Source organism: Poecilia latipinna, unplaced genomic scaffold (genome assembly GCF_001443285.1).
Source record: "Poecilia latipinna isolate Pla-1442-1.1 unplaced genomic scaffold, P_latipinna-1.0 Scaffold724, whole genome shotgun sequence".
Taxonomy (NCBI): domain Eukaryota; kingdom Metazoa; phylum Chordata; class Actinopteri; order Cyprinodontiformes; family Poeciliidae; genus Poecilia; species Poecilia latipinna.
In genome coordinates, this window is record NW_015113340.1 from 283,792 (window position 1) to 309,240 (window position 25,449).

The window sequence follows — 25,449 nt, forward strand, 5'->3', positions numbered from 1 at the left end:
CTCATTTGTTTGTAGAACGTGGCGATATCAAATAGGATGAAATATTTCATTAAGTATATTAGCCTTGGTCTGTTAAATATGAACAGTGCCAATTATGTAAAATTAAATTGACAAATTTGCTTAGTTCTCTCTTGACATCGGGTAAGAAATAAGGACGCTACGACCATTTTTATGACGGACTTCTGCTCATCCCGAATTGTAACGATCTGGTTTGCGGACGTGACTCAGTGACTCACAGTAATGGCGCCAGTCGCAGCGCCGCTAGCGTTAGCGGTTGCTAGGCGATGTCCAAACTAGTCATGTATATCAATGAAGAAATCCTTCAACCGCTAAAATCTGACACCACTCCATTTTTGTTTACGTTTTGTGAAGAAGGAATATCCGGTGGTCTTCTTCGAATGTCGATTCCTTCAGTTGTACTTGGTGCAGCGCCGCCACAGGCGAGGTGGGGAACTGCGTTTTCATTTAGTTTGGATCATTGACAGTGCAGTGTGAAAGCAAACCGCAGCAACTGAAAATGTAACAAATGTCACAATCGAACCAAGTCCACTGGACTACAACAACAACAACGTGAAACTCTGACACAGGATGAAGCTTCTTGCATGCACACCCTCAGAAAATTAAATCTGAGCAGAAAGAGTTTTGCTCCTTCTGTCAACTTGTTCTGACAGCTCAAGTTTTACACAACAGTGTATTGCCAAACTACTAGGTATTTCAGCAAGTTGCAGTTTGTCTCCCTGTGCTTTGAAAAGTAAACAACTTCGCTCTGATACAGAAATACAGCATAAGAATAAAACAAAAATAATAGTAAAAAAGGCAACAAAATAAAATATTACTCTTTAAACCAGAGGTTCCTAAACTATGACATTATCTTAATTATCTTTTACAAACTCAACTACAAAATATTTTAAAAATATATTGAATTCTACAATCGTTTTCTTCACTATTCAATAATTATTACATCCTTTTAGCACAAATCTTGCATTGTACCTCCTGATTTTAGTTGACGACGAGTTCTGTGGTGGAAAATTTTAGATACTGATGTCGTAATACATTACCAGATAAAATTTGCCACCACTATCGCCTTCTTTCATAAGAAAATATGTACTATTTTTATATTAAACCCAGCACATTTTATGTAATATCCACAGTTTAGGTTTTTTGCAGCAGAATCCTCCTTCGGTCTTTTTCCATTTCTAGCTTAAGGAGCGAAGCAACTTGCAAATTGAACTGGCAGCCAATCAGAAACATAAATGTGGCAAATAAGGTTTTCCTGACAGTAAATGTGATTTATTGTCACATTTCCATCTTCAGTAAGTTATTTTAACTTATATTTTGAAAAACACATTACATTTCTAATTTAGAAATGTGTTGGATTCCATTGGTTTTTCTGTGCCACATCAGGTTAGGCACAGAAAACACACAGACAGCAGGAGATGATGATCCACACACACACACTCACACACACACACCCAGGTGGATTTGCCTAGTTTGGACACACCCTCTGCAGACGTCATCCTGCTTTGTAATGCCATTATTAAACCAATATTTACCCTGCTATTCATCAGAACCAGATTGTCTGAAGCCAGTTGGTGCATTTCATCCTGAGATGGACCTACTGTGGTGAAAATGTTTGAGTCAGCTGGATTCAGAGGCTGCGAGGGAATCCCAGTAAACAGGGGAACCTCTTTGTGGGGGCATTAGAGGTCAAAGGGCACAGAGTTTAGAGTAGGGGATCGGTACTTTCAGCCATATGCAAATAAAACTGCAAGCGCTTCGGAAATAATGCAAAACGTCCTGAGGGAACTGCACACTGCAGCAGATTCGCATGGCAGCAGTTACCACGGCAACAAGCAAACTAAGTGAAAAAGAAAACAGGAAATGCCCTCAAAGTCGAAGTTTGTTTATGTAGAGCACACCTCAAAAAAGAAAAAGCTCAAAAACTCGACTTTGCTCGGGCCGAACGGACGAAACGCTGCGTCACAGATTCAAATGAACTTCCTGGTCGGTGCAAAAAAATGTTAACAAGGCGACAGTGTGAGGCGAACAATCAGCTTCTGACGTCACACAGAAGTTAAGCAAATAGCCTTCTGCTGAAACGAATGAATACTGGAGGCACTGCTACCATATTTTGTTCCCCAGCAGGAAGATTGGACTTTATTTACTTTATTTAAAACTGGAAACACCTTATTTAAAGGGGTCATGACTGACATGACACCTGTAATGAAGAGGAAGGAGTCATAAGGAATGTTTATGTTTATAAATGTAAATGTTTATAAACATTTACGTCGGCTCCTTCCTGTTTATGCCATGTCAGTCTTATCCCTTTAAATAAAGTGTTACAAAAAGATCCAAACCAAACACTGAGACGATGAAGGTTTGGGTGTCTGACCTTTGAGTCGTATGCGGACTGCTGGATGACCTCCGGCGCCATCCAGAACGGCGTTCCCACAAACGTTTCCCTCTTGATCTGCGTGTCGGTCAGCTGACCGGCCACGCCGAAGTCCGCCAGCTTCACCTCGCCGTGTTCGGACAGCAAGACGTTAGCAGCTGCAGAGACACGTCACCGGCGTCAGTTTTTTTTTTCTTTTTAGCAAAACTTACTTCACAGTCACAGTAACAAATTCCCAGAAGTTATCGCGAAAAACAACAATACTGTTGTTTTGACACCATTTTCAAGTAATATCATGCTAATGACATTTTAAATATCCAATATAAATGAACAAAACAATAAATAAAATGAATTATGTCTCTGTAATCAAAATTGTCCTTCAAAAAATGGGCTTGTTGAGACTTTTGTCATCGAGTTTTTGGTAGAAAAACAATAAATTATGCAAATGGAAATTATAAACCTTGTTTTAATTAATTATGCAATTAACTGATTTATTGATAATTGCGACAGGTCTAGTCCTAATGCATCAAGTTTCAAAAAATTTTGGACGATGCTTTAAAAAAAAAAGTCACTGAAGGATATAATATCTCTCAAGAACTTCACCAAAAGAAACTCATTTTATTTAGCTTTAATTTGTTGCTAATTGGACTTAATTTTCTATTATTTTAATAAATCATTGTTTCTCTGTTTAGGATTTCTGTATAATTTTCCTTTCATATTGAATTTTTATGCTGTATTTATGCACCATCTGCAAAAAATAAATATACTTCAGTCGGAGTTTCTTTGTTCGTTCGAAGCTAAGCTAATAAAGCATCAGTTAATCTGATCTCATTTTATCTCCTATGATGAACCGTTAGCCATGAAGTGTCATGTTTAATAAACCTCAAAGTGTTTAACTCCATCGACACCTTTGATGTCTCTGTGGATCTTCTTCTCCGAGTGAAGGTAGTCGAGTCCCTTCAGGATCTCCTTCAGCATGGTGGCGATCTGCGCCTCGTCAAACGGACCGGCCTTCAGCTGCACAAACAGACAAGATGGCTGATGAGCAACGCCCAACACCATCAGCTGTCGGCCCATCAAAGCCACTTCGCTTTCCCTCCAGGAAAATTACTGTTTTCTCTGAATTCTGAGTTTAATCATCTGAGATCAAAGGTCAGAATTCCAAGAAAATAAGTGAGAATTCTGAGAGGAGAAGTTGGAATTCCGAGATCAAAGTCAGAATTGTGAGGAAAAAAAAGTCAGGATTCTATTTTTTTTTTTTCTGATCTTCTCACTTTAATCCCAGAACAAAAGGAGAAAACTTCAGAGCCAGCTCCAGCTTTTCTTTAAATATCACTGGTAGCATTTTCATTTAGAGCTTTAACTTGAAAAATCTTACAAAAGCAACAAACATCCAATATATTTTCACTTTTAAGTCACTTTTAACAGGTTGTGTTTTACTTAGACATATTTAATTTAAAGCAGAATGGTTTTATTTATAGTAGAAAACAGAAACATTTACAAAACATAATAAAACTATTTTTGGTTTTATGAAAATTAAAAAGCGTGATGATATTCTATAAATAACTCCGTCTGAAGTTTGTCTGCAGACTCACCAAATCCAGGGCTGAACCTCCACCCAGATACTCCATGATGATCCACAGTTTACTGCCCTGAACACAAGTTACAGAATCAGTAAATACAGATTCATCTACAAAACTCAGCAGTTACTTACAGTATTTCAGTCATTTAAATAAAGAACAAACTACTATCCTATTCAGAGAAATTACACCAAGAGTCCATATTAAATATGTTAATCTCTGTCTCTTTCTTCAGTTCTTTCTCTTTATCAGATTCTGGTGCTTCTTTCACCAGATTAGCATTCTCATGACCGTTTCACAAGAAACGGGACTTTTTCTGTTTGTTCTAAATGCTGGGGGAAACCAACAGCAGCCATTATCTGAGCTAAAACACATTCCTTCCACGTTTCCCTTCAGCCGCTCTGCTTCCCGTCAAACAGCTTTTCACACTTCCAACATCGGCCGCCGACTGTAACTTCTGCAGTTTTCCTTCAAGCTCCGACTCAAACCTGCCTCACTGAGTGAAAACACAGCGACAGTTTATTACCTTCAGGTAGGAGCCGAAGTACTTGGTGATGTAGGGACTGTCGCACTGGCTGAGCACCGTGATCTCCTGCTGGATGTCCTCGATCTCATCTTCTGCCTCCTCCAGGTCGATGGTTTTAATGGCAACGACTTTCTGGGTTCGATTGTCGATGCCTTTGAACACCTGGAGGAGAAAATGAAGAGGAGAAGAGATGAAAACTAAAGCTGCAGGAAGTGCTGTATCAAGTACTGAAATGTAAATAGGAAAAATGATCAACTGAGATAAAAAGAAACGAATTTTAAAAAAAAACCTGCAGAGTGTTTGAAAAGCAGACCCACCTCTCCAAAGGATCCCTTTCCGATTCGATCCAGTTTGGTGAACAGCTCCTCTGGATCAATCTGGGAACTCTGAGAAGAGAAAAAAACACAAACAAATAGGTTAAAATATTAAAATCTCTGCTGAAAATAAAATGGGTTCCAGTTATCTAAACAACCTGCATGCAGGAGATCAGACTGGCTTTCCTAAATGCACAAAGGAGCGTCATCATAGATCCTTCCTCCCAGCAACCATCACCAATCCCAACAAACTCAATTATCTACATCTCTGCTGGTATTGCACAGGTTTTATTTATTTTAAATAAAATTTCTGTTATTGCACATGCAAAATAGTGGTAAGCTAATTATTTTGTTCTTGATTATGTATGCATGTCTTCCCTTGTCCTTCTGGTTACTTGTTTTCTTTGTTTTTAGCGCTTTTTGATTATTTGTGTGAACCTACATGCCACGATTCTGCTGCCACACCTGAATCTGCCTAATGTGGGACAATATAGGATACATCCATTAAACCCCTTCCAGGCAAACTCAATGTTTTTCTATGGTGTACATATTTTCAAGTAACTTTTTTATTTGTGCATTTATTCCTCACTTTTAATTTATCTCTGAGGTAATATAGGCTTTTACATCTCCAATGTTTAAGTTGATGATTGAAGTGTACAAAGGAGGGAAAGCATATATTTTACTGTTAAAATTTCACCCCAACTATTAAAACTTTTCATATTTGGTTGCAAAAATACATCCTAAAAATCCAAAATGTATATTTTAATAATTTTTTAAGCTATGAAGTAATAAGCTAATTTCAAAATGTCATTTCTGCAGCATAAACAACAACAAGCCAAATGTTTTTCTCAAAACCTTCAACTAGTTTCATCATGTGTGTTTCTCCAGCCCATAAAAACACAGAAGGAAACAAGTGTGACAGTTAAAGATAACAGGAACTGAACACACAGCTGTCTGACCACACACACACACACACACACACACACACACACACACACACACACTATCTCTAAGGAATAATACTCATTTCCCAAACAACAGCTGCAGGGGTTTTCGTCAAAGTGTTGCACTTTATCTTCCACATATGAGACCCTGAACGGTTTCTAAGAGCCTTTTAACAACCAGCGTTTGTTTACATTGATCCAAATCATTTCATGAGGAAACGTTTTCCGATGCTTCAGTTTCCTTTCACACAGAGAAAAAACTCGCAAGTGAGCCAAAGGCAGTCACAAAAACATTCAGTCTGTTCATTGGTCGGATGCGTTTGGGGCGGAGCTATAAGACGTAAATACAGGAAGTAGACACCATGTGCCGTTCTAGCAGAGAATACGCAAAACATGATTGTCCTTGGCTTGAAATTTGCTCAGGGATTTACACTTTAAGAAAAAGATGCACCGACTTTGTTTATTAGCTTGTCAGTTTACACTCAAGGCAACGCACACCTAGCAACGGCCTTAGCAACGGAAATTCCTTATGTCCAAAAAATGCCGTCAAATACAGATGAAACATTTCTTTTTTTTCAAGGTTAGATGATTTTGGTGACTTTATGGTTAAAAATGGTGCTGGAGTCAGTGTTTTAATGTAAAACAACATTTTTTAACTTAAAAAAAAAAAGTTTTTCTTAAAATGAACATGAAAACAACCTATAAAATGAATGTACAAATTACTGTTTTCACCAAATGATTTATTTTCTGCATCTTCACATCAAATCAACAGTTTTAAATCAGTTTATAGTTTACAGATGTTCCCATTTAATTTTACTGTTTATCACGGTTAAATATATGGATATTTTTTTACAGTGTTCGACTGCCGTCGGATCACATTCACACCGAATCTAATCCAAACGGTTGTTTTCGTCTGACTGCTGTGTTTACTTCAAAACAAACTAAAAACGGGAAACAAGTCAGAGTTGGTTTTAAATAGTCTAAACACCTCAAGTGTGAACGTGCCCACTGAACTAATCATTACACCCAACAGTTTATCTCAAAATAAACACCGGTGTTGTACTACTAAACAGAAAGAACAGTGTTATTACTGCTGGCAGAGTTAAGGTGGAGAGATTGAGTTGAACTGAAGTAAATGTGAACGTTTATTATCTGAACTGATCCTGGATGCAAACTGAAGCAAAATATAATTGAATTAAAATATTAAAATGTACATTTGACATTATTTCTCTGACTAGTCTGGAATTTAACAAACAGAAATCATTTTGATCATCCTAACCAACCTAACACAAAATAAGTTTAGCCTGATTTAGCTTCAGACAGTGAGGAAAGAAAAAGTATTTTCTTATTTATGTGCGTAAACTTCAAGATTCAACTGTAATTAAGCCTTATTTTTTCTACACTCAAAAAGAAAATAAAAAGGCTGCCTTTTTTAAAGCCGTTGTCTATCAAAAGCAAACCTGCAGATCAAAATCAACCTGCAGAAGAACAAAAACCTCTGGAAATCCAACTCTGAGCTCAGTGAAGCTCTTCAGTGTTGAGGATTCGTTTAGTCTGCAGATTCGCTCGGTGCTATCTGCGTCTGGAATCGGTGCATTCTGCAGCTGTGGTGGAAGTTTCCTCCAGGCTTCTGCCAGCAGAGCTCTTGGTTTATCCACACATCAGAATCAGCAGAAAGCTCCTTTGGATTTAGGTCAAAGCTCAGAGATCAGCCTTTCTCCTCTTAGAAAATCTTTACACACGGCCCGATGGAGAGGTTTTGGTTCTGTCGCTTGTCCCTCATATAAGTTATAATTAACCAGTAGAATTTACTTTAATGTGCAACTTGTCAATGACAAACAGAAGTCATTGCAATAAACGATATTATTGTTTTGAGACCATTTTCAGGTAATATAATGGTAATAAAGGGATAATAATGCAAGAACATCAACTTTAANTTATAACATTNAACACTTAACATTTTAAATAGATAAAATAAATAAAATGAATTATGTTGTTTCTAAACTATCCTTCAAAAAAAGACAAGTTGAGATCAAAACACTAAACCTGAAGAGTTTTGTCATCCAGTTTTTGGTATAAAGAGAAAAACAATCAATCATGCCAGTGAAATTATTGAGCACATCTTAATTGATTTATTGATTATTGTGGCAAGCCATTCAAACAGAGGTTCAGTGTCTTATAAAACAGTTTTTATTTTATCATTTGGTGTATTTAAATGTCTTTGCTGTAATTCGTCTGTCTCCTCAGTAACAGCTTTAGGGCTTCCTGAAGTCTGAGGGAATTAAAATATCTTGTAAAATTTGGATTTTTCCTTATTTTAAAAGCCACTAATGCGGCTCCAAAAAAAAGAAACAAACTCACATTTTACCCCCAGACGTCTAGAACTGGTGAGAGAATATTAGATAAACAGCCTCACAGAAGCGTATGATATTCCTATGATGCTGCATGAGTTTCCGCCTGGTGCTATAAAAAGCGCCGCGCAGCAGCCACAGCGCTGCCACACCCTGAGAGCAAATACAGAGGCTACTGTCTGCTGGTACTTTCAGCCCGGAGCGGCGGGTTCAAAATAAAGACGCCAGATCCACAACCGAACAATAAAACGCTCACAACAAATCAGGTTAAAATAAAGCGCTAGCTCACGACGATTCAGCAAGTTCACTCCGGACGACGCTCACAGCTGGTGTGGCAGAATGAGATTCGCTGCGGTTCTGCATGTTTTAGGGGAGATGAACAAAATGGAGATCATTTATTGTTGCAGATTCTGTGCAAACTGACAAAAAAGGTTCTGAACGGCAGACGACAAAACCCGGAGAGCCGGTTCTTCACAAACAACGAGATGTTTGATCCGTCTGTCCATCCGTTCGTCCATCCATCCATCTTTACTCTGTTCATCCATCCATCCATCTTTACTCTGTCCATCCATCCATCCATCCATCTTTACTCTGTCCATCCATCCATCCATCTTTACTCTGTTCATCCATCCATCCATCTTTACTCTGTTCATCCATCCATCTTTACTCTGTTCATCCATCCATCCATCCATCCATCCATCTTTACTCTGTTCATCCATCCATCCATCCATCTTTGAACCGTCTGTTTTGTACTTAAAAATTGTGATGGAAACCAGTTGATTGTCATTATTCTGATGTCCTGGTGAAAATCTGTCGTTCTCCTAAAAATAAAAGCTGCACAGTAAAATAAAGCAACCATAATGAACCGTTACAGTAATTACAGCCAGTGTTTTCCTGTAAACATGCTGCACTTAGCTTCACTAAAACCCCATAATTACATCCAAACACAAATCAAACAGAGTCCATCTTTGGGTATTTGTGTCCAAGTCGTTGAGAAACGACATAACCGGCTGGTTGTTTCATAACTCACTCCAGGCCATAACAAAGTACTGAAACCAGCTGATCAGATACCATTCATGAGATAATAAGCAGCAATTAATGCTTAAAAATCTGACAGCCTCTGGTTTAAATACAGACAGATATGCAAGAGACTGTGTGGATTTGGTTGTAGCATAAAACCTACTAAATACTGCAAAGCTGCAGTAATCCAGTAGAATCTATCCTAAAATATATTCCCAAACAGAAGCTTGGCCTGTGTTTTCATATTGATTTGTTTGGCTGAGACTGAATCAACAATTAACAAATTGAAGAACTAAACTGAAGGTCCTCAAAACAAAGAGAATCATTTTCACTTTTATTTTCCTTTTCGGAGCTGCTTGGCTGTAGTAAATAAAAGGTGTTTATAATGTAAACTGAACAAAAACGAGAAACAGAAAACCAGGAAACTGCGCAGCCACAGGAAGTGATTTTTAAATGGAGGTAACATGTTGACCTTTCAACATCACTGGAGCACAAGAGCAACACTTTGACAGGACCAGGAAGTTGTCAGTCATTGACTCTGTTGTTTTGGAGCAAAGTTTCTGTGGAGTCCTGCAGGACCTTTAAAACACACCATCTTCCTCAGGTCCGGCTAATGTTTCACAGCAGGTCTGGTCAGAGTCGCAGTCTGGGAATCTTAACAACATTTCATCACTCAGACATTCAGCATCAACAACAACAACAGATGTCAGTCATTTAAGTGCCAGATTAAAAAACATAGCTCACTTTTCAGCAAACACACGTCTCTCAGATGTGTTTTAACGGCGTTACTCAAAGAGAGTTTACTGTAAATTGGCAGGTAGTTGGTTTACTGGTACTGATGCAACGAGGACCATTAAACACTGGTGAACATCTGTCGTTCTCCTTCATGGTCTGTTTTATTGAGAGTATTGAAGTGAGTCTGAGCAGCTACAAATGTTTGAGTCTTACAGGGACTTAGTGGGTGGTGTTGAAAGTATAGAGGGCTGAACATTAATATGTTATTTTATAAAAATGTGACTTGGTCTTAGTACATCAGCAGGGAAATTTCCAGCAAAACTCCATCCAGACGTTTCACTTATGCAAAATTCAGACTTTTTGAGTACTTCAGAAAACAACACTAAACCAAACAAACACCTAGTCGTTTCTTGGCAATAAATCAATGTCTTTTTGGTGTTTGGAAAATGAGCCATTTCCCCAGCGGCATTCCGCCCGTAACCTAGCAACCCAAGCTGAGCTCCAGCATGTTTGGTTAGCTGGTTTTTACCGCAGTACAATGGCTGCTGGAAATGACAAGAGTTTTCTTGTTGACTTACCATCCAGAAACCACTTTCTGCATTTTTGTTGGTTGTGCAGGAGGTTCCACTTCTGCTTTTCAAAGATGTACAGTTGTATAACTGCATAATTCTCACGTGCGAGCGTAAAGTTGAGTTGGGGGCCGTGGCAAGCAGCAGCTTATTTGGATTTAAAGAGACAAGAGGCCCTAAAACAGCTCATTCTGAAAGGAGCGCTAAATATTCAGAACTAATCTCACTATCTAAGATTAATTTTGTGCAAAAGAAAAAATATTAAACACGTTTCGAATCCCCTATAGACCTACCCCAACCTGTTGAAGGAAGCATAATAGCTCACCTATTAGACACACAGGTTGTCAGTACTGATGTCATCAGGAAAAAGATCCTCTGAGCTGATATGTTGGATCTGAACTATTTGGCAGAAGTCCAGGCACCATGTCAAAGGAACGCCAGGTATTGCCGGTCGCATGCAGAAAGTATCAGCAATTAGAGCCATGCTACCTCAACCTGAATTCACCACTTGGCTTCAAACGGCTCGGCTTCTTCTACAGGCTTCAACAGGATGTAGTTCACTGACTAATGCTAAGGAATCTTATGAATGCTTAATGAAACTAAAACAGCCAAGCTTACCTTCACAAGGCAGGACTTGATGCTTAATTCAAATCTTTTGCTAAAATGTGATTTTTGTTTTTCATGGTCGTTTGAGGTACTAATTTAATCCGACCGGAGTTATGACACGTGATGACGTCTAGGGATCAATCCTACAGTTTTTTCAGCAATGAGAACCGAAAATATTGTTACAAATCTTAACAAAAAGACAGTAATAGCAAGAGTTTTGTTAACTGCAACTTCTGTAAAGAAATTCGTTCAGATGCTAGTCGGTGCCAAGAGTGGTGGGACTGTGATCAGTGGAACAGATCATAATTTCATAATTATGATTTTTCCCAGCATTGTTTACATCTAGTCTGGCTTCTTCTGGTGCAGAATTATGATGCACGTCTCACGTCAATGACGTAAAAGTCGGATAAAATGCGATACGACGGGTCTGACTGCAGACGACTGTCGGATTATTTTTACTGTGCGCAGAAACTGAAATGTTTGACTAGTGATTCTCTGGTGGCGCCTCGACTTCTTTGTGGCCAAGAGAAAATTCAACTCTATTAATTAATAAATGATTAATCAGGATTATTAAAAGTTGCATGAGTCAATCATTGACGCATCCTTGTTGCACAACAGTTCCTAAACACAGATAACACCAACACCAGCATATGGCTGCTTTATTACACCTGTTGCATAAAGCAGCGTGACTGAATCGTATTTTCATATCTAGTGATTTATTATGTGCTCTTATAAAAACAAAATTAGAAAAAACAAGTTCGAACAGCAAAAGAAACAATCCAAACCAAACTGCCAGTTTTTGGGCTTTGACGTTTATTTCAAAACTAGTTTATAATATTTCAAATGCCAACTCTGCTTTCCATCAGTTTGAAGGAACCAAAATTATATTGAATTCAAAATAAACACATCAAGTTGTAGATAGTTGGAAGAAGGCGAATGGACAATTTAGCGACTTAAATCAGGGGCGTCTGAAGTGCAGTTTGCCAGTAATGAAAGATATTTACACCCTTTCTTGTTGGATACTTTTTAATTTTGTAGGGTTTTTACTGCCAAGCTCTTAAATTGATGGAAAACGTCAGCTGTAACAAAGTATTTGTACTTTATAGGGCATGAAGGTGCATAAAAACGACAGTTTGGGACATACATCAGTTTTAAAGGAACAAATGTTTGTCTTTGACCTTTTTTAGCAGTGAACAAAGAACAACAAAATACGACAATAATTAGATTTTGTCAGAAGAAATAAAAAAATTAAAAAAAAGTTAATACAGGAGTGACTGCAGACTCGGTTACCAGTTGCCCCTGAATGCACCACTGAAGGGCAACTGCTGGGAAAGCCCCTGTTGCTGGACCGACTCCCAGCCTGCCATCAAATCAGAGCCTGGCTTAATGCAACAAGCAGCTGGATTTTTTCTTACTTAAGTAATTAAGAACCAACTATCTCATCCTTGTTGAAAATCGCTGACATGACGCTTTAATGCAGCTTTAATGCAAGCCTTTAGTGGTAGATGGAAATTTAATTTATGTGTTTTTTTGTTTTGTTTTTAAAGTTAACTGCACTTTCTGGTGCCGCCTTTGGTGCACAAGTTTGAAGCAACACTTTGTTCGTTCGGTAACTTTTCATTGCAAACCAAAAGGGCTGTGCTGAAAATATCCAGCACAAATATGTGAATCATTAGCACATCTAGTGTTTGACTAATTATGTTTTTTACTTACTAAACAGACTAAAAAGAAGATAACAAACAGGGAAAAAACACTGTTTTGTTGCAGTTTGAAGCTCTATAATGATTTTCAGATACCTTTTCTAGAAAAAAGTACTTTATTTCAATAAATTACTGAATATTTTTGTGGGGTTTTTTGGGACATTGGATACTTTAAAACTGAGGATTTTGGCTCTCTGCTGGTTTGGATGATGCCATTCTTGTTTGACAAGGTTCTAATAATCCTCAAAGCTACTTTACTTAGTTAAACATCAGTGTCAAACAAAGCTGTTTGTCCAGGTATGACAACAGAAGAAGTGAAGAAGCAGTTTTACAGCTGAAAGTCGGTTTCAGAGGTCAGTGAACTCAGCCCGGCCCATCAAACACGAAGCTCCTGGGGAAACCGTTTGCACCGCAGAGTAACGGAGCGAGAAAGACCCACGTTTTCACCAGCGTTCAAATATCTGCACAAAAAGCTCTGTGTGCGTCGGGGGTCAGAGGTCACAGCTGCTAAAAGAGGAAACCCAAACAGAGCGCTCAAAAAATGACCTTTGCGGAGCGGCATCATGTGAAAACCTCCCTGGCCTTTAACGCTTCCTGTCGCCTGGGCCTCACGTCATGACACGATGTGCCGAGTCATCCTGCATGACGAACTTCCCAAAACAAAAGGTTTTATTCATTCAAAGGGGAATTTGTCAGTAAATTATTCAAAACACTGAGCTAAATGTTGCACAGAAATATCTGCTTGGTGGCAGTTTGGATGCAAGACGCCAAGGCTGTACGTTTTAGTCATGGCTTTTATTTGCTTGTTGGTCCAAAGTCAATGAAAGTAAGCTTTTATATTAAATAATCAGCAAAAAAAAGTGTAAGTTTTTACTCTAAATGTGTGAAATTACAACATTTACAAAAGAAAATTGTAGTTCTGGTTCATGCAAATTCAAAAAATGTCACCATTTAATTTTAAGCACCACATGTTGCATTTTGAACACGTACCAGACGTCTTGGCTCACATTTTTGGAGACAACCAGACAGTTTACTAATTCAGACTGAAAAGCAGAAGTCAGACCAGACAATATGAACGATAACAGACGGCTGGCTGACTGGTAAAACTCCTTCTCCGTTTGCTTCGTCTCAGTTTCAAAGCCTCCAAGTGACACATTACAACAGGTAAGCATGTCATCCTGAGGTAAAGTGTGCCGTGCACATTCCTGAAACCTCAGGTAAGGTACAAGACTCCTACCGCAAATGAAAACACTTTTGGAGGGTATTCACACCAGCCCTCTTTAGGCCGCTTTAATCAAACTCCATTTCTAAAACGTTTGGTTTGTTTGTGGGAGCCATGAATGAATAATCCAACTCTGGTCCGTCTACATACTGAGGTCTCAGTTCATTTGCGGTGAACTCTGGTGGTCTGAACGTAAATGTGAACGCCAAGCAGACCAAAGACCGCTCCAAAAGCAGGAAGTGAACTGCACCGCACAGCATTCTGGGTAAATGCTGTGCGTACCCAAAACAAACGTGGGTCTTCAACTAGAGAGAGAAAAATGACTCGTTTTCTTTTACCGCAAACATAAAAGACATACTACAACTTCTAAAATCCAGCTTTTACATTTTGTGAAGAAGGAAGTTGCTTCTTCTGCTTTTTTCTGCAGCGCCACCAAAGGTGAGGAAGGGAACAGCTCCTTCAAAAAAGTCTGGTTTATTTGGTGCAAATGTAAAAGAAACAAAAAAACAAAAACAAAAGTTGCAATTTTGTCCCCCAATCGAACCGATTTTACTGAACAATCAGGTGTGAAAACACCATAAAACTCTTGAGAAAGAAACTTTTATGTACGTTTTTAAAAACATACAGTAAACAAACAAAACTATTCAACTCAGTCATGAACAAGTGATTTATTATTTATTGTTCTGCTTTATGTCCAGATCTCACATGTCGCTGTAAGGACGACAGAACCAACCGTTTGGATCCAGGATGGACTCCCGGTGGAGCTGCTGCTCCTCCGTCCAACACAGCAGCTACTTGTGCCGTCATGTGGTTCTACTTTAAACTGGGGGAACCGAAGAGCCGCGTCTAAAAATGGTTCCCCAGCGTCTGATTCAGCCCACAGAAAAACTGACTCACCCACCATAATCAAAACTTGCCGGCAGCTGCTGATAATTTCTCACCCAGGAAGTCAGAAAACTCTGCTCCCTTTAGAGTTTGGGCTTGGCGGAGCCTATGATTATGTGTGTGATGATTAGTAGAGGAGAGTGCAGGAGAGAAGAACACTCCCTGGGTTTTGATCAGGTCCTGGAGCCAAACTGAATGGCTCAGAATCGGGCCGGGTTGGGAATATCGGGTTCTGGGGAAGAGCGCAGGAAAACCCGGCAGAAACCAAAGAGCTGATCCCCTGCTGGAGCTACACAGGATGTCGTGTTTTCTTTATCAAGTGGGGTCGGAACATCAAGTCCAAATCCTGGAGAGTCAGGAGAGAGCAAATCAACTGCTTCATGTTATCTACAGTCTGGTTTTCCTCTCCGCTGCCGATCAAACCTCCGACAAACAGATTAATCCCAAATAAAACATTTAGAAAACAAATACACATATGTCTGTCACAGACAGTAGTCAATAAATCAATTATTCGCCTGATAGATTAAGATGTGCTTGATCATTTCCATTTGAATGATTTATCATTTTTCTCTCTGTATGCCAAAAGCTGGATGACAAAAGTCTCATTCTTTGGTCTCAAGTAACTGTTTTCTTGAAAGAGTTTTGTTTCTAGAGCCTTTATATTTCATTTTATCTGTCGTTTCTGTTGTTTTGTTTATTAATTTTGGATATCTAAAATGTCTTCTGGTTCAGTAGAATTTAAAGCTTATTAATCTTTGAGAACACGTTGTTGCATAATAATTGCTTTATTGCCATCACATTACCCAAAAATGGTCTCAAAACAACAATATTGTAATTTATCGCAATAACTTATAGTATGGTCCAGCAAAGTTCATTATCGTGACAGGCCTACGTACCGTTTCAATACGTTTCTGAAAATCAATAAAAATACAATTAAACAGGTCAGGATAGGTTTGTGGTCAACACAAAACATATCCAGGTCTGCCTACTTCAGCTCCTTTCCCAAGGAGCCGTTTTAAAATCCCCAGGCAGGCAGAGCTCCGTTGGGTTGCTAGGTAACGGGCAGAGCTCTACTGGGGTTGCTAGGGAACCGTCTGGGCTTTGCTGGGGTTGCTAGGAGAGGTGCTGCGCCTGCTGATTTGGAACGGCTCATTTTCCTGAAATCTAAAAGTATTAACTTATTGCCAAAATACATCTGGGTGGTTTTTATTTTTAATTGTTTGGGTTGTTTTAGAAGAAGTGGAGACTCAAATGAAAATGTTGCATGATAAGACCCCTTTTTGCATAAATTACTGGCTAAAAAAGTCAGTCACAGAACAGTTAGTTTGCTTTTTCAATATTTTAATAAATCTTATAGTTTGTTCAGGATGTTTTCAGAGAGCTCCTGCTGGCTGTGAGTCAATTGTGTAAAATAAGCACAAAAAAAACAGGTAAGACCAGAGATATTTCCTCATAAAAACTTAATACTGAAAGACACAAAGTAAAATAAATATTGCAACAGATATTGGAAAGATATGATGATAAATGCTGAATATTCGGGCTAAATGAAGACCTTATTGGGTTGATGATATGGCTTAAAAGTAAAATTTACTATATTTAAATTCAGATTTTAATTTTCTGCTTATTTTGTTTCATAAAGAAATTAAAAATAACAAATATTTTCACAAAATGGCTTTCATTCCAATAATTCCTCCAGAAAGTAGATCTGAATTCAAAGTCCAAGTAAACACAAGCTGTGAATTGTGCTTGTAAAACAAGATGGCTGACATCGCTCTGAACTACAGAAATCCAAGGAGACCATTGATGAAAACAAAAATCTAGGAGTTCCCAAAAGTTAAATCTTCATAAACAAGAAAAAGGCAAATCGATGAAACCGAATCAACTTGTGAAGTTTGTGATTTTACTCCACAAAACACAAGAAAGGTGATTGTGTGCAATTAGGAGTATCTGTTTAAATATTTTCCGACGTTAATTGGAGATGTTCTCAAAGATACCGAAACAAGCTGCATGAAATTTCCTGTGTCTCTAATACAATCTGTTGTTTTTGTCCAAGCACAAAGTTGCAGACCGACTTTAACAACATTACGTGTGACAGACACTAATTCACAGAGGAAGCAGGAATGGATGAGACAAACGGGTCAGATGGTGCGACTGGCTGTTAATGTAATAACTGAACACACAGGTGAGTGACGTAGACGCAAAGTTAAAAATTATTATAAAAACACATCCTTTGCAGTCTTGCTTAGCTTAAAGTTTGGCTACCATAAATAAACTGAGCGTTAACTCTGATGCTGAACTTCAGCTCAAACTGAGGCATTAAGGTCAGTTAGACATCACACATCTGGCTAAGCACATGATTTGTATACAAAGTGTGAATGCATGACAGTTAAAAGGGTTTTCTACCAAATGTTGAGTCTGTAGTCATTTGTAACTGCAGTGCTGCACACAATGATCCTGTAATGACTGAAAATATCCATGTTCTGCAGGACTAATTTAGATCTGTGGCGCAAGTGAGACGTCTCATCACAGCTTTTTATAAACAAAACAAAAAAAGCAACAAAAAAAACACCACAAACAATCATAATCAAACCTTGTTGTATTTGTGATTTTCATGCATTTTAAGTTTAAAGACACAGTCAGTTATTCCACATGTGAATCCCTCTAACCGAAGTACATTTTCTTTACAAAAATCTGTCCTGACCTTCAGTTTTTTAAACAAACCATTCTCTGGGAACTGAACAGCAACACTAACCATGTTCCTTATTGTGACCCTGGTTTGATTCATATGATAAATCAAATAGATGAAGATGCAAAGAATGATTTCACATGAAAATCTAGAAAATTATGGACATCGTCTTCATGAGACAGAGGTTTCTTCAAATTTGATGTAAAATAGACTGTTACAGATCTTTCACCATTTCTTCAATTAATATTAATTGCAGCAACATTTACTTTCTCTTTGGGACCAATAAGGGAGTTTTTGATTTTAGCATCAGCCTTCTGAAGCACAATGTTTATAAAAAACAACTATAAACTGAATAACAGTGTAATATTTGCCACCTTTTTGTTTTCTTTTTATATAAAATCAATTAGAAATGCATATTCCTAATGCAAATGCTGGGAAATTTTGACGTAAACATGCAGTCAGGATCTCATGCTAGCATGAGGCAACACCCAAAAGATGACAAAAAAGAAACTAAAAACAGGAAACTCCACTAACCACTCTAGTGACATCAATAAAATTACCCCAAAGAGTCAAATCACTGGGTTTCCTGCCAGCATTTCATCAATCAGTAACACAATCAGATCATCACTCTGCATCAAATCAGCTGAATCATCAAGGTTTCACCGCCTGCAGCTAACGGCTAACAGCTAACAGTAATGCTTCCTGTTAGCATCCTGCACAACCTGCAGCTCTGCGGTAGTTTCACTTCCAGCAGACCGAAGCAGCACTTTTTCATTCAACCTGAGGGTTTGACTAGACAAGCGTCAGAGAAAAAGCGCTGAAGCGTGAAGACGGTATTTTGTGTTTGCTTTTTCACGGCGACAGGAAGCAGTGACATGTAATTCGCCTTGATCTGCAGGCGAATTACATCTTCCAGGACTAGGTAATGGCTGAAAACCGTTCTATTCAGGATGAAATTAACACATTTTCTTCTCAAAAGAGTCAGCATTAACAAGTCATTTTAACTTCAGCTTTATGTAAATGTTTGAGTTTCAGAGAGGAAAATTCAGTCACAGCATCTGAAGGGCAAAGGAGAAACGATGTGTGACTGAAGGCAGCAAATGTTACAGTCCAACAATAAAGCTATTGATAACAGACCATAAATGCATTAGAAGCAATGAAGTCAGATGGAAAACTTTTGCAATAATGTCACCCTTTATAAAATGACATCAAGCTAATTTCTCGGCATTATGTAATGTTTCTTGGAAAAAGGGAAGAGAAACACGGGGAACAGCGTCGATTATGGCAAATAAACATCAGAGTTCCCTGATGCCTCAGCAGGGCTCTGCCATCTGACCTGGTCTATAAATAATCTGTTTTTAAACCAACATGTTGCTTCCTACTACTAAGCAGCGGTTCAAAACACCAGTGCAAAAAGCTGCTATTAATAGGGCTGAAACGATTAATCGTGATTAATCAACAGTTGAAATAATTGTCAACTAATTAGCAATCAAATAATCGTTAACTGGAGTATATAGACTCAAATAAAAGGCCAGTTTCTGAAACAACAACGCAGTCAAAGAAGTAATTATATCAAAACTGTTAAAAAATATATACATTTGTATTTTGTCTGTAAATATTTTCTACCAAGAACTCCTCAAGTATAGTCCTAGGTTCAAATTATGTAAAATAAATCTACTATTAATCACCTTTATCTATCCAATTATTAACCAATGAATCCAAAAATGAATCAAACAAATATTTCCAAATGGATGTTAGAAGGATTTGTTAACTGCAGATTCATCCTTTGCTACAAAGGATAAAGTGTAAACCTAAAGAGTCTAATTGCATTTCAGGAAGTGAAATGTTTATTTACTTTTTATTTAAAAAATGAATTGAATTATTTGGTTGCTTGTTTGCATCATTTTTAATATTTTATAAAAGAGGTTTAAAGGAAAAAACTGCAGAATATGCCAATTTTTAAAATCTGATTAATCGATTAATCATCAGAATAATAGATTAATCAATAACTAAAAAACCTTTGGTTATATTCCTAAATGCAAAACATTATTCTCCCATTAAATGAGAATAACTATCCTTTATATATGTTTACACTCCGTTTCCAATTGTTCTGGCTGCGATATGGCAAGTAACAAGTTTAAAAACTGCAAACCACAAACAACAAGCAAAGAATTTAATCTGTTCCAGAGAAGACACTGATCCTGCCAGACCTGAAACACTTCATTTGTAATCCACAGTTTGAAACCGTTCATGATGATGTCACAATAAACCACATAAACAAACAACTCGATCGTCAGGCTGTCTGATCACTCCCTTTGGTATCAACCACCTCACAGGACACATTTTTGGTTTTTACAGCAACCAGTCAGAGAAATTGAGGATTTCTTGGAGTAAAAGTAGCAGGAAAGGCTGGAGATCAGTCTTTCACTGTCTTATTGTTATGGTGGATTTTTGTAACTCATTTAGGACTGAAATGATTAGTTGGATTAATCACAATTAATCAATTATTGAAATTATTGCCAAATAATTTAGTAATCATTATCTGGAGCGTAGAGACTGGAAAAAGGGCCATTTGCTAACTTGCTAAATTATCAATGCATTTAAGCAGTGAAATGTTCATTTTTTATTTCTTCAAAAAGGAACTGAATTGCTTATGTGTATCTTTTAATATAGTTCTAATATTGTATAAAAAGGTTTAATTAAAATATGCAGAATGTATTGTTTTATCTGAATAATTGGGTAACCTTTAGTAATAACAAATTTTGCTGACCGATAAATTGTTCCAGAAGTTATTGCGATAAACAATACTATTGTTGTTTTGAAAGCATTTTCAAGTCATATAATCATAACAATGGCATAATTATGCAATAATACATTATTTAAGACCTATAAACTTTAAATTCTAATGAACAGTTAACACAGGAACTGGAAGACATTTTAAATATCCAAAATAAATTAATTACGAAGTCTTTGTAAACAAAACTAAAAAAGGTTTAGTTCAGACCAAAGCACCTTAAGACTTTTGTCTATCAGTTTTTGGTAGGAAGAGAGAAAAATGAAAAACAATAAATGACATAAATGTAAATTGAGCTTGTTTTAATTCATCATGTGATTAATTGATGGTCAAAAAATTACATATTCAATATAGCAGAGCAAAATGTGTTTATATTTTCTTCATTTTTGGTTTAATTATTTGCTCTGAACGTATTGTTCTTCAAGTAAACACCCAGGCTCTATGCTCCAGTTAACGATTAATCGATTACTAAGTTACTAAATGTAATGCTTGTTACTGGTTTCTCAATCACAAGACTTTTTGTTTTGGGGTTTTTATAATGTAAAGCACTTTGAATTGTTTTGTAAAATGGGCTTTGCAAATAAACTTGATTGATTGATTAAATTAGCATTCACTGATCCGATTAATCGTTTAAGTCCTAAAATAATACATCTCAATTTTCTTAAGTAAAAGAATATAGTTGAATATAGCTCATCAACGCCACAACAAACTGATTTTGATTGCATAAAAAGAAAAGCATGAAGTATTTTTCCACTATTGTGTGAGAAAGTAAAATACATGACCTTCATTATTAAACTATACATGTTCATATAATTTAACATTTTGTAATCTTTTCCATTCTCCTGCTGCAGCCTGTTCATGCATAACGAGCTCCAGATGCGCCCTATAAAAAGTGATTGCTATTACGATAAGGACGAGTTACATCCTGACAGCGATGTTTCTGAACGTCAACAATCGCTCAGATAAAATATTTATTGCAGAGACTCTCTGCTCATGTCGGTGTTGACCTCAGTGTCCTTCAGATAACTTCAAATATCCTTATTGCATTTATAAAGAAATAAAGCAAAAACAAATACCACTTTCCTGTACATCTGAGTGAAAACACAAAGGCAAATGTCACTTGATTACACCCTGCAGCAGCAAGGCTGCCTCTTCCTGGCAGGTAAACGAGTTGCTGCGCAGGCGTTGACGCTGCAGCAGCTGCAGGGTGTCAGGTGTGTGTTGACAGCACATTCGACCCACCCACCTGGAACAAACAGAGCAGGCAGCGCGAGCAGGTCCCACAGGTAGACACACCTGAAAGCCGGCCAAACAGGAGGATCGTAAATAACTCCCATCCCTTCTTACTGGCAGAAACGCCCACATGCACAGTTGAAAAATAAAAATTAAAAGCTGATTTTTCAGGTATCTGAACTTTACTTGAGTATTTTTCCTTTCTGACGACTTTTTACTTTTACTTTCTACATCTTATGAGAAATATCTGTACTTTCTACTCGTTATATTTTAAGATATGGCTTGTTAATAAAAAAATAATGACGGAAAAAATCCACTTCTCGCACAACAAGTGTGATATAGTAGCGGTAAATGCAACCATAGCAAAACAGAAGAAAAACACACTGGGAAAAACAACATGGATGGATACATCCATGTAACATCGCAAACAGCAGAGGAACACATTCAGAGATGCAACACATTTATGCAGTCTTATTTAAATAAAAATCCTTAAAAAAATAAAGACAACTGATTGTTCTTTGTCCGCTCAAAGAACATTTAGTGACGTGTTTTGTGCAATTTAAATGATCCTGATTGAGATTTAGTTTGAAGAAAAACTAGATAGTATCAGTATTTTTTATCTCTATACCAACACAGAGCATGTTGTGAGGAAAAGAAAAAAAAAAGTATTTTCAAAAGTATTTTAAGTCATTTTGTATTCTTGAAATTGAAAATTACTTTCTACTTTTTGTACTTGAGTATGTATCAAAACTTGTGCTTTTTTTAACTTTTACTAGCATTTCTTTTTAATACAAATATCTGAGAACGTGAGTAGTACTTATGACACCACTGATTTATGATTTATGTCCTAGAAAACATTTTGCGACCTACATCTGTACACTGTACGAAAACACTGAGAACAATAAAACCCAAGAATGTCCAATAAAAACATATAACAATGCAGGAGATAGACATGGACAAAAGCTGGCTTTCCTCACCTCAGACACACCCAGAGTCTTATCTTTAACCCAAATCATGCTGTAGATTCAGAGGCTGAGCTATTAATATCCCAAATGGTCACCGTGGAAACGTCACCAACAAATACCAAGCTGTCATGAAGTCCCTTTAACACGAGTACGGGTTGAAACTATAAACACGAGGATAATGGATAACTAAAGGTCAGATTACAGTTTCCAATAAGAAAATGATTGGTGTGACGTAAAATATTCAGGCGGATAGGAAGCAAAGTCCAAACAAGCAAGGTCCAACCAAGAGCACCAAGCAAGGCTCACTGAGGAGCTTTAACAATCATTCAGGATCAACATGATAATATTATAAATGAAATATGTTTTGGAATAGTTTCCAGTAAACTTTTAAAAAGTTATGATTTCAAAACATCTAAAGGTGTTCTCATAGTCCAGTAGATTTGGTTCGATTGGGACCAAATTTGTAACATTTGCTACATTTTCAGATGTTGCGGTTCAGTTTCACGCTGCACTGTGACAAACGAACCACACTAATTGAAAAACCTGTTCCCCTCCTCGCCTGTGGGGGCGCTGCATCAAGAACTACTACAGGAAATGACACGAAAACCTCTGAAGAAGACATTAATGCAACTTCCCTGTTCACAAAATGTAAACAAAAGTTGAATAGCGTCAAATTTTAGCAGTTGTAGGATTACTTTTATGTTTTTCATTAAAAAAAATTAACCAAGAGTCATTTATCCAACGCACCTCTTCCGCCTGCTTTGGTAGCATTTACCCAGAATGCTCTGCGTTTTAGACTGCTGCCTGCTTCTGGAGCGGTCTCTGGTTATACTGCATTCAAACAGCACCAGAGCTCACTCCACAGCTAGGTTTTTATTGGACCAGAGTTCACTCTTTTGGTCCACATCAGACTTCAATTACGCATTCACACCTCCACAAACAAATCAGACTTTCTACACAAACGAACTAGAGTTCAGTTAAAGCGGACTGAACGAAACTGGTATGGATGCACCTAAAATGTTCCCTTGATTCCTACAGTTCAAAGTTTGTTTAAGGGGATGCCAGAGAAAATCAGCTGTTTGGAAAAACTTCTTTCCAAATGGTTGCTACACCAGCAGACAGCCTGACTAACTGACCAGCTTGTGACTTTTTAAAGATTAGACCGACAGAAAATAACAATATTCTGCCAAATAATCATGAGAGAACTAATATAATTCATTAAATATATATTTGAAGATAAAGATTAAACCCTTTATGTAATATTTTAAACTCAATTTGGACATAATGAAGTAGCAATAAATGTCATCCAGCGCAGCAGCATTACTTAATAAACAGACAGCAAATGAGATTTTAGCATTATAATGTTAGTAGAGATTATTCTGGAGAAATTACAACTCTACAAAGTCCAATGATTTAAACAGAATTGTTTCTTTCCACTGTCCCCCTGTGCTTGAACACCAGACTCAACGCAAATTCTAATGCAACCTGTTTGTTTTCTTTGACAAATTGTTTAAAAATTAACATTTTAAGATTGAGTGTCTATACTGAAACATGACTGGATGCAAAACTGTTTATATTTTAATATGAATTTGACTGTAATTTAGCAAAGTGAGCTGAAACAAGGTCATTTGGTCTATATTGGATCTGCCCTGTCCAGCAAAATGCCAAAAACTTTTGTTGTGAATTGGTGTAAATGCAGCTAAAATGGAATACACTGAATAAAAGTACAGATTTAAACCTTAAGATGGGAGTTTAAAAACCAAAATATGAGCTATGTAAGGCAACATTTGGTTTTATTCAAAGAAGTAAGCACACAGACGTCACTGCAACACGAAATGTTGAGGCTCAGGGTTAAATTAGACAGCTTTAAGAGGGCAACCAAATTAGTATAATCACCGAAACAGTCTCTATGGAGAAACTCAGTCAGCTAATGTGAATGATGTCACTTACAGAACCGAGGCAAAGTATAAAGGACATGTATGAATGGAAAGCTTTCTGATCGTACTGGGTGTGGAGGCTGGAAGGTTTATTTGAATACAGGTTCTGTCTTCAGGTAATGACAGTGGAAACGGCCTGTGGTTGCACAATCCCTTCTTCCTTGTTGCCAAACTGCTTCTTTTTCCTCGTTTAAACCCAGAAAACAAACTTCTAACTAGTAAAAATGAGCCAAAAAAAGAAACGCTTCCGTCCACCTTTAGACTTACCTGCATACCAAGGACGTCCATAGCTACTTCGACCTCTTTTCCTCCTCCTGGCTCCTCTGCTTTCTTTCTTTCTTCCTTTCTTTCTGTCTCCTTTCAGCTCCTGATTTCTTATTCCTTCTCTTCGTCGGGTTTTTACTCCACAAAGTTCCCTCTGAAACGGGTGAACCGGTTTGACTTCGAGGCGGAGAAATATTTCCGACACGCAGACAGGTTTGTTTAGCAGCAGAATGAAGCGGACAAACTCCAAAACTCAAAGTGTGACACAGAGAGTCTGCAGCGAGGAGGGGGGGAAAAAAGCTGTTGAGCAAACAAACGAGGAGAAGGACGAGCCTTTCTGAGGGAGGAGCGACAGAAAGTTCAGTCTGAACAGGAGGGAGTCTGCTGCCTCCCTCTGCTGGTCCCCATCTGGCTAAGAAAGCGTGTTTCTCATGTGTTTTTTACTGTGAAATATTTCAGATGATCAAAAAAAGAACATTAATAACACACAAAAATAATACGATTAGATATAAAATGTAAAAAAAAAAAAAAAAATCTTACCAAGTAATTTTGGTTTAAATGAAATGTTCAAAACTTGTATTTTGAAACAAAAGAATATGCTATTTTAAATATTTTACTTATGATTAGGGATTTGCTTGACACATACTTCTGTGAAGCAAAACGTATTTGTTGCGATGTTATCTTGGTACTTTTTGTTTTAACTTTTAAAACTAAAATACAGGTCAA

General features: G+C 37.5%; 1 protein-coding gene across 1 annotated transcript in view; it reads right to left on the reverse strand.

Moving 5' to 3' along the window:
- LOC106955298 (serine/threonine-protein kinase 26-like) overlaps positions 1-25,042 on the reverse strand; it is a 36,909-nt gene extending 11,867 nt beyond the window's left edge. Inside the window, exons 1-6 of the mRNA XM_015045400.1 lie at positions 24,727-25,042; positions 4,816-4,884; positions 4,499-4,660; positions 3,988-4,044; positions 3,301-3,409; positions 2,393-2,550 (exon numbers count right to left, since the gene is read on the reverse strand). Of these exons, the coding sequence (XP_014900886.1) occupies positions 2,393-2,550; positions 3,301-3,409; positions 3,988-4,044; positions 4,499-4,660; positions 4,816-4,884; positions 24,727-24,747 (576 nt within the window). The 5' untranslated portion in view covers positions 24,748-25,042. The remainder of the gene's footprint in view (positions 1-2,392; positions 2,551-3,300; positions 3,410-3,987; positions 4,045-4,498; positions 4,661-4,815; positions 4,885-24,726) is intronic.
- Positions 25,043-25,449: the final 407 nt, after the last annotated feature.